Genomic DNA, 17,375 nt, shown 5'->3' with positions numbered 1-17,375 from the left:
CCACTGTCTTATGGATTCAAGTTGCTTTTCTTAGGCTCTATGCATGCACATTCTCTGTCCAAATGCTTCTTGTTAACAAGCCTTGATGATCAAAGTGGTTCAAATTCATCCATTTCTACACTCTGGAATGCCAGCCAGGCTTTAGCTAATTCTTGCAGTTCATCTTTACTAGAGGCTGGAGAGTCTAAATGTCAGGGCCTTCCACACCTTGTTTTTCCATGGCTGTACAGAGCAGAGTAAACCTGGGTGGGTTGGGATCACCTCTGTTGGTGCTCCAGCATCACCATCTAGGCCAAAACCAGCAGGAACCTGTGAAAACCTCTGAAATACCTTTGAATCCAGTGGGTTCTGGGTAGAGAACAGCAGGCATTGCTGATGACTGCCTCTTTCCTTCCTTGCACTGCAGGACCCAAACCAAAACCGCATTGGCCAGTGGCTGGATGTGAGACCAAAACAGGGCATTGCAGATCTCTCTTTCCAGTTGGCAGATGAACTCTCCCTGGGGACTTACACCATCAGTTCCCAGTCCTTTAAGTCCAGTTCAGTCCAGTCCAGTACCTTTAAAGTGGAGGAACGTGGTAAGGAGAATGAAGAAAGGGATGAGAGGAGCTGCTTGTTTGTTGCTTGCCTGTCTGTATAACAATGTAAAGCCACATACTATAGAATAAGATTTACTGTCTGAGAGCTACCACTGAACACAAATCTATGGAATATTGAATGGGCAATTTCAGTAATGAACACAAGGGAGATTATGCTGGAGATTCCTGGAGAAAGTATCTTCTGGCACAGAGTGAGAATACACTACAGACCTCTGCAAGACTATTGGGGGAAAAAAAAAGGGGATTCTTTCTTTGGTTTCCCCTGGTTTTAGTTAATGCTTGCTTTTACCTCATTAACATGCTCCTTCATGGGAATACATTCTTCCCTTTTGTGATCTTGTGTCCAGGTAATCTTTTGCCTTTGAAGGAGTAACTCTGAGATTTTTGTTCCAGTGTTGCAAAAGTTTGATGTTTTCTTTGAGGGACCATCTCAGATTTATGCTTCAGATAAAACCTTCCCACTGCGAGTGTGTGGCAGGTAAGGAGGATTTTCAGGGAAAAGGAAACATCTCATCAAAACTGTGTCTTTCCTTCCGCCTCTCCTATATTTTCAAGCCATCAAATAGAGGTGGCTCAAGAAGGGTCAAACAGAGCCATTCTTTTAGAAGAATCCCAAATAGTGCAAGAGTCAAACTGATGCATTCTTCCTTGGGGAAGAGGTACATGAGAGAGAACTGAGGTAAAGGAGCAGAAGTTAGAATTTCCTTAGGAGTTTATGCTGTTCCTTCTCACATGCCACTAAACTTATTACCTTCTTAGAAGCAGTAGATAGATTTCTCTAGTTATGTGGTCATCAGCAAAAAATGAGTAGATGCGGGTGGGATGGAGGGCAGGACCTCTGACAGAATAAATACAAAGAAGGGTCACTGAGGTCAAAAGCACTCAAAAGCAGGTGAGCTCATTTGTATTTGGGGCTGAATTCTCTGGAGACTTTTGGTGTCTCTTTTGCCACTGATTGGTCTGACATAATTTCTTATAAATTAGGACAGTTGCAATTAGGTCACATGAAGCTGTAGTAGTAAATAGTACACCACTCTGCATCTCCAGGATGGGTCATAGATAACATCTTTTTACTGATACTGTCAGGAGCATTGCTCCAAAGGGCAGATCAGAGAGGAGTCAAAGCAAGGAAAGGCAGCAAAGCAGGCAGAGGAAATACCTAAATGTTTAAATCAGCAGAGCAGGTCTGATGGTGGAAACAGGAGTCCAGATCTGCAGGGACACACATTTCTGCTGCTTTCACACCTGAACCAATACCTTCACTGAGTACTGCTCTGTGCTATGTGGACAAGTTGGGTCAGCTCTCTGTCTGTCTGCAGTTCCAGGACAGCAAGTGCCCAGAAGTGGGAGAGCTCCAGAGGGTGTGGGTCTGCTCCTGTGTGTGCTTTGTTTCTGTATCTGTTGGATGCTGGACCACTCTATTGCTCTCCCGAAGTATTGGAAGTGCATTTTAATTTGCATTTTAATTTGCACCTGCCTGCTTGCCAGCTGCAGTGAGACCTTCACCGTGAAAGGCACCTGTGTGGAGCAATGTGCTGGACAAAGCACACAGTGCCTCTGCCCAGAAGCTGCCCTGGTGTTCTCCCTGCAGGTACAGCCATGGGAGAGCAGTGAGAGGGACCATGCGTGTCACGGTGTGCCAGAAGCCAAGGAGGTGGCCCCAGAATGCCAGCAAGGACACCTGTAGGGAATACAGCGGTCCTGTGAGTAAAATCCTGGAAAGGTGTATGGGCAGTCAGGAGGCACCACCCAGGATGAAGTGGGAAGGGCTGAGTGAACAGAATGAGCTGCTCAGAGCCTCATCCAGTCTGACCTTGAATGTTTCCAGGGATGAAGCATCTACCACCTCCTTGGGGAACATGTTCCAGTATTTTACAAGTCTGCAGTATTATTTGTTGTAGTTGATAGTTATGACAGAATGACTAATCCCTTGCACTTCTGACCCCTTCCCTTCTCCTTAGCCCCAAATAATATCTGCCACTCCCCACTGCAGACGGCGAGCAATGGGTGTTTCACCCCTTCTGTCAGCACATCAGTCTTCAATCTGACTCCCAGCGAGGAAGACAACAAACTTTATGCGGAAGCCTCTCTGCTGGAGATGGGCACAGGTACCCAGGGGCTCAGCAGGGAAGGTACAAGGGCAAGAGGAACTATTCTGGGGGTCTGAGGATCAGAGAGGGCCCATTTCCCCCCTCTCCTCCTCCCTGCTGCTGGGATCACCACAGGACATGGAGAGCTACTCTGCCAGCAGCAGGAGGGTGAGGAGTGGCTGGGAGCTGGGTGAGTGGTGTGGGTCCATGAGGCTACAAAGAGGCTTGCAGGCAGCTTAATTAAAGCAGCAGTTGCCACAGGAGCAGCCTCCAAACCTTGAAGAATGCTGCTGATGGGAATGAAGTTTTGGACACTCTGCTTAGAGGGGCTGGGAATAACAAAGTGAGATTAAACTAGAGTGCAGTAGTCATCTCTGGCATTGATCCTGCTTCCCTTGTGCTCTGCATTCCAACAGGGGTGCAGATCAACACCTCCAGCCAAATCCTCATCTCCAGGACAGCTGCAAGGGCAGTATTTGAGACACCCAATGAATATTACATCCCTGGAGTACCATACAGGGGGAAGGTGATTTTTGTCCCTTGTTTTATTGCTCCCTGTCATTTGTCAAGGAATATAGCATCCAGCAAATTTTGCTGAGCCAAAGCATTTCCTGTTCCTCAGACAGAGTACTTTACCTTGCGTTGTCACATTGCTTGACAGTGTGGCTACAGTTGCTGCATTTCAGATTCCCTGTTGTGTTTACACCTCCAGCATCTGCTGAGAGCAATGAGTGGTGTCTCAGCAGGGATGCTGGGATGCAAGGATGCCTCAGCTGTTGGCTAGGAGAGAAACTCCTCGTGTTTTAGTCACACACACCTTTTGGAGCAGACAGATTTTAATCATGCTCAGCTTCACTTTAGGGATGGGGAAGTTGTACAGTTCTCCTGTCTTCTTGGGGCCTGACTGAGGTCTGTAGGTGACCTACACAGGAAGGTATATGTTTGTCAGAGAGAGGAAGGTTTTGGGTGTGACGTTGGAAGAAATATCTGACTTTGGCTTTCCTGCCTCACCCTGTTGTCACCAGATTAAGGTTCAGGATCACTATGGAACTGGAATGAAAAACAGGAAGGTTTATCTTGTGATAAGGTTCATGAGGCGTCGGTTTATCAAGACATACATCACAGATGACAGCGGAATAGCATCGTTCAACCTGGACACCACTGCCTGGAACAGCTCATCGGTCTCTTTGGAGGTAAACACCATGTCTGCACATGGGAAAGTGAGAGTCCTGGAGCTATACCTGGGCTCCCCACTGCTGCCCTGCAGCCCCACGCCAGCACAGGCCTGGAATCACCACACAGCTCTGCCTGTGCAGAGCCAGCTGCAAGGCACCAAGCCAACAGCCTTTCCCAAAGGAAGCTGATGACAGCCTAACAAAGCACTGCAGCATGAAACTCTTCATTTCTGTGTGTCTCTGGTGCCCTTTCAGGGGAGGTTCACCCTGGAGGAGTTCATGCGCTCTCCTCGAAGGACTGACTTCAGTTACACGAATGCTTACCACCACCTGCAGCCCTTCCATGTCACAACCAAGAGCTTCCTGGACATACAGCCACCCACGGAAACACTGCCTTGTGGGCTGAGGCAGAATGTCCAGGTGACCTTCACACTCAGCAGGGATGACCTGGGAGAAGACACCAGCCGTATAAGTTTTGCATATTATGTGAGTAAAGGTAGTAGATAAGCTTGGGGGAAAAGGCTGTGCTGACAGGACCAGACCCAATGAAAAGCTGAGGGTGTAATTTAAGTCATCCCTGGAGTGATCACAGGTAAAACATATTCTCAGGGAACTGGGTGACTGCTTCAGCCAGTAGGGCTCAGTCTGGCCACACCATGATCCTGGTGCTGGGGTGTAGTCACCTCCATGAATGGGAGGAGGCTTCTGTCTTTGTAGCCCATCATCCCCTGAGACTCTGCCAAGGCTGCAGCTGGAAGTGTCTTCTCCCTTTCAAACTGGATGGAGTATCCTTTTTTTCACTCTGGTCATCAAACAGCTGCTCAGTGGAAATGGGTTTTGGTCTGGTCTGGAGGCCAGCCTACTAGAGGAGAAACACTTTAGTGTTCACTCACTTCTCTGCAGTGAACACACAACCCATCCACTGTCCTCACTGAACAGACTAAACCAGAACCTCCTGTGTTAAAGCTTCTCCTCCCAGCTGTGATGTCTTCAAATCTCCTGGACCTGAAGTCTGGGGTGGATTGAGCCCACAGTTAATTTTGGAGGTTTTATTTTGCTTTTGAGAGCAAGATGCACATAGTCAAGTGTGGATGCACTCTGGTGGCAAAACAGCAGTCTGCTTATCCCATGTCCTTCCTCCTGCAGGTCACTGGCAAGTCTGGAATTGTTGTCAGGGGCCAGAGGAATATCCAGATTGGGAAACTGAACAGTAAGTTGTGGCAGCCAGAGATGGGAAACAGTTGCACCCAGTTGGTTTCTAGGTTGAACACGAGAGCTGCTGGAGTTTCTCCCAATTTCCCTCAATCTATAGGTCCTGAGCAGTCAGCAAACAGGACAGAGAGAGGCTGAGGAAGCAATTGTGTCAGCTAGAAGAGGGCAAAAATACAGAATGAAGCAATGATGGGAAGAGTGGCTGGGATGATGTAGGGGAAGATGGAATACATGGGGTCAGAGAATGGAGGGAGAGGGCGGACAGTGCAGCAGCAGGAATTGGTTTGACATTGTGGGATTATGTAACACCAAAAGAAGGGCAGAAGGAGGTCTCTGTGGGGCTATGAAAACACTTTGCTTTTCTTTCCCCAGTGTTGAAGGGTTCCTTCTCCATCCCTTTGACCTTCACTGCCGACTTGTCCCCGTCACCTTCCTTAGTGGTGTACGCCATCTTCCCCAACGGAGGGGTCACAGCTGACAGCATCCGCTTTGATGTGGCCTTGTGCTTCCAAAACCAGGTGAGACTCACCTCTGTGGCTGGGGGAGAGCTGACAAGCAGGAGTCAGGAGGCCTGAGGGAAGGGGACACTCAGATCTTTCCAAGAGAGAACTGGGCAGAAGAGAGGAAGGGATATCTGCAGCAGTGCCCAGGCACCAGGAAATCTTCAGCAGGGACTCGTGTTCATAGCAGTGGCTGAGCAAGGGAGATTCCAGCTGGTCTCCCTCTTTCTGCCTGTTACCTGTCAGCCTCCTCACACCTCTTTTTTCATATTCCTTTCCTGGTGTGTTGCTCAAGGCCAAGGTAGGATCCCCAGCTAAAGAAGCCCACGCAGGGTCAGCAGTGCAGCTCCAGCTGCAGGCAGCCCCTGGCTCCCTGTGTGCAGTCCAGGCAGTGGATGAAAACACGTTCTTCACCAGACCAGACCATGAGCTGACCAGCCAAATGGTGAGTGTCTGTGCAACCAGGGGAAACCTCGGGAGTGATGGATGAGCTGGGGAAGGCAGGCAGGGGCTGTGGCCAGGGGAGCTGGAGGGCAGTGGATGAGGAGGTCTGTGAGTGAAGGAGAAAGCTGGGCCTGTCTAGGAAGGAACTGATGTGCATGCTGGGGGAGGATGGAGTGGAGCATCTGGAGGTATCTGCTCCTTGCCTAATTCTCACTTGCCTGTGAGTTTCCCTAGGTCTATGGTTTGTTTCCTGCTGCCTACCAACGTGGATACCCTGCCCAAGTAGAAGAGCATTCAGAACGCTGTCTGCAACCCCAGTTCTCATCATCTCTGCCACAAGGGAGGCCACAGAATTCTTTTCAGCCTGACATCTTTAACCTCTTTCGGGTAATCACCTCATGGCTTTTCTCACAGCTCTTGCAATTATGAGTATCTGAGATATTTTCTCCCCAGGCAGTCTGAGAAGGCCTTGCCTCCTCTAGACAGACCCTGCTATCTGCCCCAACTGAGCTGTTTTGTCTCAAGTGATGTACAATCCCATTATGAGTATGAACACCTGTATTTCCCTCCACAGATGGAAGGTGATGAGGTCCTGGACCATCAAGCTCCACTTTTTTGGGTTTAGGAATGAGGTCCAGGGCTGTGCAGTGTTTGTCTACAGTATTAGGGAAAAGAGAGACAGGGAGTGATCCCAGCATTAGACCACGGATCATTGACATGGCTTAGTTGTTAGCCTGCTCTTTGCCACTGTTTTGGGCAGTTGCCAGATCTCTCAGTGCCTATAGGGCTGATGTCTTCCATGTCTCCCTCAGCACTTTTCCTGCTTGTGCCAGTGCTGCTGGGCTGCCTGGGCACTGGGTTGTCCTGACCCCAACAGCTTTCAGAGTAATTTTGAAGAGCAATAATCACTCTTCCCCACTCACAGACACTTTTCTGCCTTCCCTTCCCTTCCCTCCTTCTTTTCCTAACAGAACATGGGACTGAAAGTCTTCTCGAACCTAGTAATCAAGAAGCCCTCTCAGTGCTCTCGTCGGGCAGATAGGAAGCCAGTCACGGGTGAGCTGCTCTTTGAGCCTACCTGGGACATGAGATCACATCAGGTGGCAGAGCCCTTTGATCTTTGGGGTTTGCTGGTGGTGGATATTGTCTGTCTTAGGAGTAACAGCTGCTGCTGCCACAGTCCAGTCACAGAAGACTGACAAGTCCCTATAAAAAAGGGCTCTGAAGAATGTCTCTGCCTGGATGTTCCCTGACATTAAAGGATGGCACCCCCTTCCCTGACAGACAAACTCAATAGGGGGCCAGGATCTGTTTCCTGGTGTCTACCCCCTATGCTGTGCTGAGACCTGGCTTCTGTCCCCACTTGTGGCCACAGGGACAGTCACATTGTTCCTCTGTGTCTCAGTTTGCACTTGATAACCACACTAAGCTGGCTCACATACCTGCCTGTATTTAAACCATTGCTTTCACTGGCTTGTGAGTTTTATGCAGCAAGCAAACAGTACTATAATTCACAGAACTATAGAAATGTTGGCTTAAATGGCTCCCTGAAGGTCCTTACTCTATTAAGCAACAACTCTGGGTCAGGTCAGGAAGGAGCTTTGTCTAACCAAGTCTTGGAAACCTTGCAATCAGCTCACTGCAAGCTGCTTTTCCTGCTACCAGTCTCTTTTCCCTTCATTTTTAATCTCTCCCATGAAATCAGTCCACTCCCTTGTGCTTTCCTCTGCCAGAGTCTTCTCATGTCTCTCTTAACTTCTTGCTTTGCCTCTTGCCCCAGTGCTAGGCTAACCCTAACCCTCTCCCATTCTGGTGGGACTCCTTATTCTTTCTTTCAGGAGTGCCTTCTACAGAAGCCCAAAGAATCACTGAGGAAAAACCCCAATTTACAAGTCATGGAAGGCTTCACCACTATTTCCCTGAAACTTGGATCTGGAATCTGTACTCTGTTGGGTAAGTGATTCCTGATTTTACAAATGGACAGAAGGATGACCCTTTGTTATTGAGTCTTGGCTGACTTGTATTTGTGTAAAATAGGTGTAAAGAGACCCCTGCATGTGAATTTTGTTGCTCTTCCCTGCATTTGTATTGTGTCAAACTGAAGGACTAGTAAACTTTGAAGTGCAGGACCGAGTGTCCAAAGATTTAGGGAACAACAGTACACTTCCAGACCAAACCACCACACACTGGAGTACACACTCTACTAACTTCTCATTTGGGTGGGTGCACCAGCTAAACGTGTAGCCCTTGTTGCCACAGTGCTTGGGTTAAGGCTGATGAATCAGCATGCAGGGGGATGTGGTGCTGTTGCTTTCCCAGAACACTGGATGACTGACAGAGCTGGAATGCTTGGGCAATGAGTTGCTCAGGAGAAGGACATGAAGCCATTACTGCTGGCATTTAAACAGGGTTTATGGCTTTGGGGAAGAAATTGCTGAGAGCTGCCTTGCTGTGAGCCACTGGAGCAAAAGCCATTGGTATTATAGCAGAGGTTGATCCAAGCATGGGACCTGAGTCATCTCCCTCAGCAGGGCCATGAACACTCCTCATTACATCTCCATCCATCTCCACCAGCAGATGAATCGCTTCATGCGAGTTCTTTCTTCCCCTCAGCTCCAATGGCAGCAGGAATGTCTCAGTCACAACATCTGCTGTGGCTGCAGAGTGGAAAGTCAAGATGTTCTGCTTGGCTGGGAGGGGGTTTGGCCTTGCCCCGACCACAAGCCTCAGAACAGTCCAGCCATTCTTTGTGGATGTGACGCTGCCATATTCCGTCATCCGTGGAGAGACCTTCCTGATGAAAGCTACTGTCTTCAGCTCCCTGCAGCAGTGCATCCAGGTGTGTGCCTGGGCCACAGGTAACACTGTGTGGGACAAGCCTACCAATGCCCTTCAGTTCTAGAGATCACTGTGCCAAGCCATCTCACCTGAGTAGCACAGTCAGTCACCTGCGTCTGTCGTTCCCTCAGATCCACGTGGCCCTAGCTAAATCCTCAGACTTCCAGGTGGAGCCATGCCAGACTTGCAGGGACAAGGAGTGTCTGTGTGCAGAGGAGTCCAAGACCTTCATGTGGAATGTGACAGCAGTCCAGCTGGGTATGGAAGCAAAAAGGGACTGGTGATGGGGAGCCCTAAAACTGAAGTGAAAGAGAGTGGAAGGTCCAGAGAAGCTGGCAGAGGCATGTCTCCTATGAATCCTGAAGCTGTCCTTAATGGTTCAAACATGCAATCCATCATGTTGGCTTTCTCTCTTCTTAGACAGACTCAGCAGATAGGGCAGGAACTGAAAGGGTGGCACGGAGAACTCCTGAAGAGAGGGCTGAGGGACCAGCTGGGGAGGAAGAGGCTGCATAGATGTGGGTGGGGGAACTTTGTATTGCTGGTGCTGTGCTTCATATGCAATGGGAAGGGTGTGCTGGGTTCCAGAGGCTGCTGGACCCTCTGCTGTTACAGTCACACTGCAGTACAATGAAGCCACTGTTGGTCAGGCATCACTGAGTTCCCTCATGCTCAGGGTGTCTGAACAAGCTGTCAGCACTGCCTGGCTCACCTTTACTGGCCAAACCACTGAGACCATGCAGAACAACAACCCCAAGCATCTCAGACCACTATTGGTTAAAGCAAGTTCACTGCATTTGGCCACATGTGTAAGAAAAGGGCTCTGTTGAATTTATTTGCTAGGGACTCTGAGTATCACAGTGAGGACAGAGGTACTGGACACCACGTCACGGTGTGGGGGCAGGAAGCCCTTACCAACTGCTGTGAGAGGGAGGCACACACTGACCAAACACTTGCTGGTCCAGGTCAGTATGAGAACAAGCTCACTTCTGCCTATGATATCCCTGCCCCAGTGGGAGGCAGACTGGGGTGGGCTAAATGGTTTTATCACCTCAAATTTTGGCCAGCAATAATCTGCCAAAGCTGTGACTTAGTTCATTTTTGTTTCTCCCAGGACCTAGCCAAGCCTATTCCCTGCTTACAGTACTCTTTCTCGAGCTGTGCTCCCACATCTGTGTTTCTCCCTGTACCCTTCCCTGCTTTTCATGCTGTACCTGAGCTTTTGTATGTGCTCACTGGCCAAAGAGTCCTGTCCCTCACTGCTCTTGATCCTTTGAGCAGTGAAGCAGACAGAACTGACAAAAATGAGGAGGGTGGAGCCCCTGACCTCTGAATTCAGACTTGAACTTGCTCTGAAATGTTGCTGTCATTTGGGAATTTTATGTGTAATATTGTTTCTCCTGTCTAATATTCATGTTTCTGCCCTGGCAGCCAGAGGGTGTGTTAGTGGAGAAGTCTTACAGCTTCCTTCTGTGCCCGAGAGGAGGTATGTGCCCCAGACGAGGTATGTGAACAGCCTGAAATAACTACACCTGAGAGTAGAACTGAACTGTGGGAGGTCTGGTGAAAGAATGTTTTGAAATTATTTTTCACATAGGAAATTTCCCTTCCCATTGGACAGGGAAGAACAATATTACTTCCACATGTGCTGTCTTACTGAATTTGCCACTGAATATCATTGGCAAAATCCTGCTCTGTAGCCTTCTTCCCCTGGGTATTCCCGGGGCTTGATAGTTACCAGCAAGAGCTGCTCCAACCCTCCCACCCCGTCCCTGCAGCATTGCAAGTCTCTCCAGGATGTCCCCCTGTTGAGTGATGTGCAGCTGTGATTCCTGTGAGCATGAATTGAGTTGAAGTGAAGCTAAGTGAGCCCTTGGTCCCACCAGCAGCTCTCATGTATGGCCTGATCTGAAAAGCTTCCAGGCAATGCACCTTGGTCAGAAAAACGACCAGGACAGTTGGGAATGGATATAGGCAGTGTCTCATTTACCTTGGGCCAGTCTTGTCCCTCCAGTTAGAAGCTTTTGACTTTGTTTTTCATGCTACACCTTTTATCCTGTTGTTATCAGGAAACATGGCTGAAGAACCCGTGAACCTTCGCCTCCCTGACAATGTGGTAAAGGGATCTGCCAGGGCTTCCATTTCCATCACAGGTAAGGGACTTCTGCTGTGGGCTCACAGATTGCTATTGCCAATGAACAAGGCTTAACTTGGTGTCACAGGATCCACTTGACATGAAACTGCTCAAAAGAGAGGATGCTGTGTTTCTGCTCCCGCAAACACCAAGATTTCAGATTTTTGGATAAGCACTTAGGTTTTCATGGTAAAAGCAATCTGCAGAGGAGAATAATCCTTCTTTTTCTAGCTTGGACTTTGGAGCAAAGACTCTAGGCTTTTATTTTTCCTGGGACTTTAGGACCTTGGTATTTCTGTGTAGATACAAACAGCAAAGTTAAAAACCTTCTTGCCTCCTTGTTAAGTTTCACTGCTACAGCAGAAGCTCTGGGAGAGAAGAAATCATTCTCAGCATTAAGTTGCAAAAGAACACTTTGGAGAGGCTACTGGGACCAGCCACACCAACCATTAAATACACCTATTTGCACTGGGCTCATTTACCTGCAGGCCAGAACTGGTATGAAGCCAGGCCTGGCATAAGTAGCCATGAATATTTTGTGACAGAACCCCAACAGAGGAAACAATACAAGGCTCTTCTGACTGGCTGGAGGACATATGGACACCTTCACACCATCTGACTAGCACCCCTGCTGGCTCCCTCATATTTTGATGCGTGACATATGGCCAGGTAGAACAGACCTGGCTAAAGACCAGAAGCATTTCAACCTTTCCCTGAGTGTTGTTATATTTGCTTGTCTATATGACACAGACTAAGCAGGTGCAGCTCTGCTCACAGAGCTCTTGTTGTGGTTGGAGCTCTTCAGACTGCAAAAGCTGCTAAGGGGAAGCTCCACAGGGAGTCCAGAGCAGCATCACCCTGCTCCACGGTGCCAGTCTGAGAAGAGGAAAACAGTCACCACTCTCCATCTTGCACTCAGTTGCTTACTCCTCTTTCTTCCTTTCTCCAGTGCTTTCCTCCTGTGCTGAGATGAAGCACTGTTATCCCCTGCCTGGCTGAAAAGGCACCTCAAATCATACTGAGACTTTCTTTGTTTCTTACACCCTTGCATAGGTGACCTCATGGGGACAGCACTGCAGAACCTGGACCACCTGGTGCAGATGCCCCACGGCTGTGGGGAGCAGAACATGGTGCTGTTTGCCCCCATTGTCTATGTGCTGCAGTACCTGGAGAAGACAAGGCAGCTGAGCCCCGAGATCAAGGAGAGGGCAGCAGGATTCCTGCGCAATGGTGAGTACCACAGACCCACCTTGCCCCTCTGCCTTCCCCTGTGTCCAACATACCAGTAACTCTTGCCCTTGCACCCACTCTGTCAGTGTTGTCCCCTCTGTGTTACTGTGCCATACTAATCACTGTTCCCATCTCCCCAGGGTATCAGAGACAGCTTCTTTACAGGCACAGAGATGGCTCCTATAGTTTCTTTGGGCAGAAGGATGGGGAAGGAAACACTTGGTAAGCACTGCAAACATCCCTCACTTCTGATTTTCCCTGTCTGGGTCAGAGCACCCAAAGTGCCTGAGAAAGCTGACAGGATGTATGTTTGATGGCATCAGCTCTCTGACAGGGAGAGTCTGAGGTACTTGAGCCACTTGAAAAAACAGTCAGGCAGGGCAGTGAAATTTCTGGGAAAGTAGAACAAAGATGTGGTCCCAGGTGATTAAGGGGCTTTTTTTGGGTCTCTATGCCCCTGCCGTTGGCCCACAGACAACACCTGGTTTTGCTGCTGGTGATCTGGCAGCCAAGAGGGGTACACATGGCTGCAAAGAGATCAGGTGAGAGCAATAAAAACTCCTCACTTCTGTGAACAGAGAAGAGCTGCCTTGGCACAGCTTGTACCTATGGCACTTGGCTAAGATGAATGGAGAAAGAAAACAAGGAGGAAAACAGGAAATTCCAGATTTTCTCTAGTGATTTGGGGGAGATGAAGTGGAACAGGTAAAAGTAGGAGTAGGAGGTTTTTCACCTGTGAAATGACTGGGTGAAGCAGTAAGTCGTACATAAGTAGTCTATCTGTGGAGCCAGGGATAGGGAGAGAAGCCACTTGGGTGGGTCCTGTGGACCATTTCCACTTTTAGATTGCCTTTTTAATGAAAATTACTCCTGTTTGATACCCCACTATGTCAGTAGTTCAGGGACAAGCACCAGGAGACCTCTGGCTTTCTCTTTGCCTTTTTTATGTTTGCCTCTTTTTCTCACATCTCATCCTCTTCCTAGGTTGACAGCTTTTGTACTCAAGAATTTTGGCCAAGCCAGAAGATACATCTATGTAGATGACAAGAACATCCAGGATGCCCTACGCTGGCTGGAGCAAAACCAGCTCCCCAGTGGCTGCTTTGCCACCAAAGGGAACTTTTTTCACTCCTCACTAAAGGTAAAGAGGTGGGCCAGGGCAGGTAGCACTGCTGGGAAACGATTGGGCAGATTTGTGAAAGCAAAAGATTGTGGGATCCCAAAAGAGCCTAAAAAGTCATGCTGTAACCAGCCTTAAAGAGAGGCAAAACACGAGAGAAATGCTTTTCCTTCTGAGGAGTGTGCCCTTGTGACACCACTTAAGAGTGAAAGGTGGATTCCCTTCACAGGGCAGCGTGGATGATGAAATCTCCCTGGGTGCCTATGTGGCTGCAGCACTGCTGGAGATGGGTCTGCCACTGAAGGTGAGCATGGTCAACTCCCTCTTGCTCTCCTGGGCACCACTACAGGAATATGCCAGCTTGTGATTCTGGCATTCTCCAGGCCAGGAACTGGGAGGGAACTTCTGGGAATGAGGCAATGTTTGGTCAAATGACGAAGTCATTCCTTGAAAGAGTCAGTGCTGTGAAACTGGTGCAATAGTGCTTGGTGACAGTGGCTCCCAGTGCACACCGGGGCTGCTCTGCCTGTTTTCTGAAGAGTGTGGAATTTAATGCGTTTCTCAGGACATACATCAGGAAGACAGTGTGGCTCTCTGGAATGAGTTCCCCAGGCTCCTGTTTCACCCCTGCAGAGTTTGACACGTCTCTTCCCAACACAGGCCAAGCTGGTGCAGGCTACTCTCCGCTGCCTGCAGAAGGTGGTTCACAACATCACCAACATCTACACAGAAGCCTTGCTGGCCTATGCCTTTGCCCTGGCTGGGGACTATGAGACAACCCAGGAGCTGCTGTACAAATTGGAGGAACAGGCCATCAAATCAGGTGCTGCCTGCTGGGTTTCTGGACTAATGTGTGTCCAGCTACAGCAGTCAAAAATTATATATGTATTTATACATACTCATTATATTGGTGCAGTAACTGCATTGTGAGACTGAAAATACAATAAGCTGTGAGGGTGATCTATCAGAAATAATTTCCTCAGGCTGGAGGATTTCATGATCTCTTTGAGGGAGGAGGTAGGAATCTGTGAACTAAAACAAGTTGAAGCCCTGAAGAGTAAATTCAAGAAAGCAATCCTGGCCTGAATACAGGGAATGAACCAAAGGAGCCCTCCAGGCACTGAGGGGTTTGTTTCCTATGAACCCCAAATTATGTCCTCCCCAAAAAGCCTTCCTGCTCCTTTTCCTTCTGCAGGAGGACAAATCCACTGGAGCCCCAAGCCAAGCTCTCCAGCTTCCACAGCCTTCTGGCCTGGTACTCAGTCAGTGGACATAGAGCTGACAGCCTACGTGCTCCTGGCATTGCTGTCCAAGCCACGGGTGCACGCGGGTGACATGACTACTGCAGCTGGCATTGTGGCGTGGCTGATGCGGCAGCAAAATGCCTACGGTGGTTTTGCTTCCACCCAGGTAACAAATAGCTCCCTGTGGATCCTTTTGCACCCTAGGGTGGAGGACAAGTCCTCTTGAGGTCTTCCTGTTCCAAGCCAGTTTCATTACAGCTGATGCTTTCAGAAGGGTGACTGTCTCTCCCTTCTAGGACACAGTTGTTGCCTTGCAAGCCTTAGCGAAATACGCAGCAAGGACGTTCAGCACGTGGGGCCAGGCTGTTGTGAGGGTGAGGTCCCAGAGGGCCTTTGGGAAGGCTTTCCAGGTGAGCCGCCAGAACCGGCTGCTGGTGCAGCAGGCAGCGCTGGTGGAGATCCCGGGGCAGTTCCTGGTGCAGGCCCACGGCAGCAGCTGCGTCTTCATTCAGGTGAGGTGGGATGAGTTTGGAGAGAGGAGGACTCTGCCTCTTTTCTCCTGCATGAGATCAAGCCTGGCCTGTCTTTTCTGCTCCTCCTGCTCTTCTCCTGCAGACGGTGCTGAGGTACCACGAGCCTTCCCCACGGCCTGCTGTGATCTTCACCCTGCGGGTCAGCACTGAGCTGACCAACTGCAGCCAGGCCAGTCCACGGCTCCTCACCGTCCGCATCCTTGCCAGGTGACCCCAAGGGCTGTTTCCTCCTCCAGCAAGATTGGGTGTGCTTGGGGAAACACAGGGAAATCTCAGGGCTCTGGTGGAGGGACCTGGCCCAGGGGGTGAACCGGACAGAGGGTGAATCGGACAGGTGGAAGGCTTGGGCTGGAAGCTGCTGGCTAATTCCTGTGGCTGCCGTGCCCTCAGTCCCAGATGGGACACCTGGCTCAGGGTGGGGTGGTGGAGGGAAGGGGTGCTGGGAGGGCACTGATCTCACAGAGGCAGACCCTCTGTCTGTTTTTCATCTCCAGCTACATCGGGAGCAGAGTCACATCCAACATGGTGGTCATAGAGGTCTCCCTGCTCTCTGGATTCATCATGACTCCCAGATCCAGGACGTTGGTAAGGACTTTGGAATGAAAAAAAAACTCAGCTGTGGTAAATTGATCCTGCCTGCTTACTTGTGTTAGGAACAGTTCATTTCAGGCCAGGAGGTAGCAAAATTTGCAGGGCACCTTTGCTGTTGCTTTTGCACCAAAACCTCTTGTTTTCATACAGCTCCCACAAGGGAGATCAGAGGTGGTTCAGCTTCTCCCACTGACAGTATTTGGACTTGGGTCAGGAACAAAATGTACTGCTGGGTGGGAGAACAGCAGGATTTGTCAAAAATTCTAAGACAAGATTTCTCAGACATACTCTAGCTCTAGCTAAAAGGATTACTTTGTTTTCCAATTAAATCATAACCCAGAGAGATGAATTGTTTGCACAGCCCCCATGCAGGTCTTTAAAAGCAGCTGCATGCTCAGTGAGGTTAGATGAAATAACAAGAATCTCTACTGGTGCCTGCACCCATTTGCTGACTAACATATCAATGATTTGTGCTACCCACACAGTCTTTTGTCTCCAGAGGGGGAGACTCCTCTGCCCTGGGCAAGGACAGCATGGTTCATCCCTGAAATGCTCACAATGGAAGTCCAAGAGGGACTAGCAAAGATATAATCACTAAAGCCCTTAGGCATGAGGAAGGCACAGTTCCACACAGAGTCCAGCTCTACACCTTCCCTTCACTAAAACAGTGGTTCTCTCAGGTCAGAAAGCTGTAAGGAAAATGCTCACAAATTTCCTTCTATTATTGTTTCCTACCCCAGCTGGAGAACAGAACCATTGTCAAGAAAATAGAAGTGAAAGCTAATGTGGTCTACATTTATCTGGAGAAGGTAAGTGAGAACAAAAGCATTTGGTGTGGCACAGTGAGAGCAAGAGGTCAGAGGACAAGGAGTTGTGTGAGAAGCCCAAGGCTGGTCTAGGCAAGGAAAGAGTACTGATGAAGTGTGGGCAGAGGAAGCTTCCCAATTTCATTGTCACTGGATTAGAATAGTGCTATTCCTCACACAATAGTCCATTTTAAACTCCAGAATCTCTAATGGATTAGAGAAATGTAGTGCAGGAAAACATTCAAATCAGGGACGATAGAGATGTTATGACTTCTTTCTCCCCATCCTTGCTAATTTCCTTCCATTTCCCCTAGCTCAATGATGAATCTCAGGCTTTCATTCTGCAACTGGAACAAGTAATTCAGGTGAAGAACCTGAAACCAGCCACCATCAAAATTTATGATTACTACCAGCCAGGTGGGTTGCAGATTTCCTCCTACCCTGGGGTGGGGATGTGGGTTCCTGGTTCTCTGGCTCAGAAAATATGCAGTCTTTTCTATGTGCATCCATATGTAATCCCCTTCCTCATTTCCTTTTGCAGAGGAGCAAGCCATGGCTGAATACAGTGCTGTCTGTAGTTGAGGTAGGCAGCAAATTCCTGCATGACACAAGCAGTGGCATCAGGAAATGGTGGGTCTTGGGTGGGAAACACAGAATATAAGCAAAGACAGGAAGGGGAATGGTAATTAGTGGGGAACATGTACCCAGCTAGAAACAGGAAGTACCTGAGTCTAATTGTATGGATCAGTTATTTTTTTGAAGAAGTGGTGGATGCTCTACCTCCTCCTGTGCACATCTACAGCTTGAGGGGCAGTTTTGCACATGAGCAGAGGTGGAAAAGTTATTTTTCCCAGGTGGT

At 49.1% G+C, this 17,375-nt stretch overlaps 2 protein-coding genes across 2 annotated transcripts in view; both read left to right on the top strand.

The window, feature by feature from the left end:
• LOC146445078 (alpha-2-macroglobulin-like protein 1) overlaps positions 1 to 17,375 on the top strand; it is a 50,716-nt gene that overhangs the window by 29,637 nt on the left and 3,704 nt on the right. The window contains exons 25-35 of the mRNA XM_085049699.1: positions 12,363 to 12,444; positions 13,207 to 13,363; positions 13,572 to 13,646; positions 14,003 to 14,165; positions 14,538 to 14,752; positions 14,883 to 15,098; positions 15,202 to 15,326; positions 15,614 to 15,704; positions 16,451 to 16,519; positions 16,831 to 16,933; positions 17,058 to 17,099. Coding sequence (XP_084905825.1) covers positions 12,363 to 12,444; positions 13,207 to 13,363; positions 13,572 to 13,646; positions 14,003 to 14,165; positions 14,538 to 14,752; positions 14,883 to 15,098; positions 15,202 to 15,326; positions 15,614 to 15,704; positions 16,451 to 16,519; positions 16,831 to 16,933; positions 17,058 to 17,098 — 1,337 coding nt within the window. The 3' untranslated portion in view covers position 17,099. The remainder of the gene's footprint in view (positions 1 to 12,362; positions 12,445 to 13,206; positions 13,364 to 13,571; positions 13,647 to 14,002; positions 14,166 to 14,537; positions 14,753 to 14,882; positions 15,099 to 15,201; positions 15,327 to 15,613; positions 15,705 to 16,450; positions 16,520 to 16,830; positions 16,934 to 17,057; positions 17,100 to 17,375) is intronic.
• Positions 395 to 10,497, top strand: LOC146445079 (alpha-2-macroglobulin-like protein 1). Its single transcript, XM_085067126.1, has 17 exons — positions 395 to 578; positions 993 to 1,077; positions 2,191 to 2,302; positions 2,593 to 2,707; positions 3,106 to 3,215; positions 3,715 to 3,882; positions 4,120 to 4,350; positions 5,011 to 5,074; positions 5,449 to 5,594; positions 5,872 to 6,021; positions 6,255 to 6,407; positions 6,992 to 7,076; positions 7,859 to 7,973; positions 8,634 to 8,859; positions 8,990 to 9,116; positions 9,702 to 9,823; positions 10,290 to 10,497. The coding sequence occupies exons 3-17, from the start codon at positions 2,222 to 2,224 to the stop codon at positions 10,368 to 10,370; spliced, it is 1,974 nt and encodes a 657-aa protein (XP_084923252.1). The 5' UTR covers positions 395 to 578; positions 993 to 1,077; positions 2,191 to 2,221; the 3' UTR covers positions 10,371 to 10,497.

The sequence above is a fragment of the Lichenostomus cassidix genome, chromosome 1 (genome assembly GCF_008360975.1).
Source record: "Lichenostomus cassidix isolate B80296 chromosome 1, HeHo_3.0, whole genome shotgun sequence".
In the NCBI taxonomy this organism is placed as follows: Eukaryota; Metazoa; Chordata; class Aves; order Passeriformes; family Meliphagidae; genus Lichenostomus; species Lichenostomus cassidix.
The sequence above is the reverse complement of the archived record's forward strand: the minus strand, read 5'-3'. Positions and strand labels throughout refer to the sequence as shown.

Excerpts from the sequence above, each read along its gene's own strand:
- LOC146445079 (XM_085067126.1), top strand. The coding sequence starts at position 2,222 with ATGCGTGTCACGGTGTGCCAGAAGCCAAGGAGGTGGCCCCAGAATGCC. Across the intron at positions 5,595-5,871 it reads CCTTGTGCTTCCAAAACCAG|GCCAAGGTAGGATCCCCAGC; the intron begins GTGAGACTCACC and ends GTGTTGCTCAAG. Across the intron at positions 7,077-7,858 it reads AGATAGGAAGCCAGTCACGG|GAGTGCCTTCTACAGAAGCC; the intron begins GTGAGCTGCTCT and ends TCTTTCTTTCAG.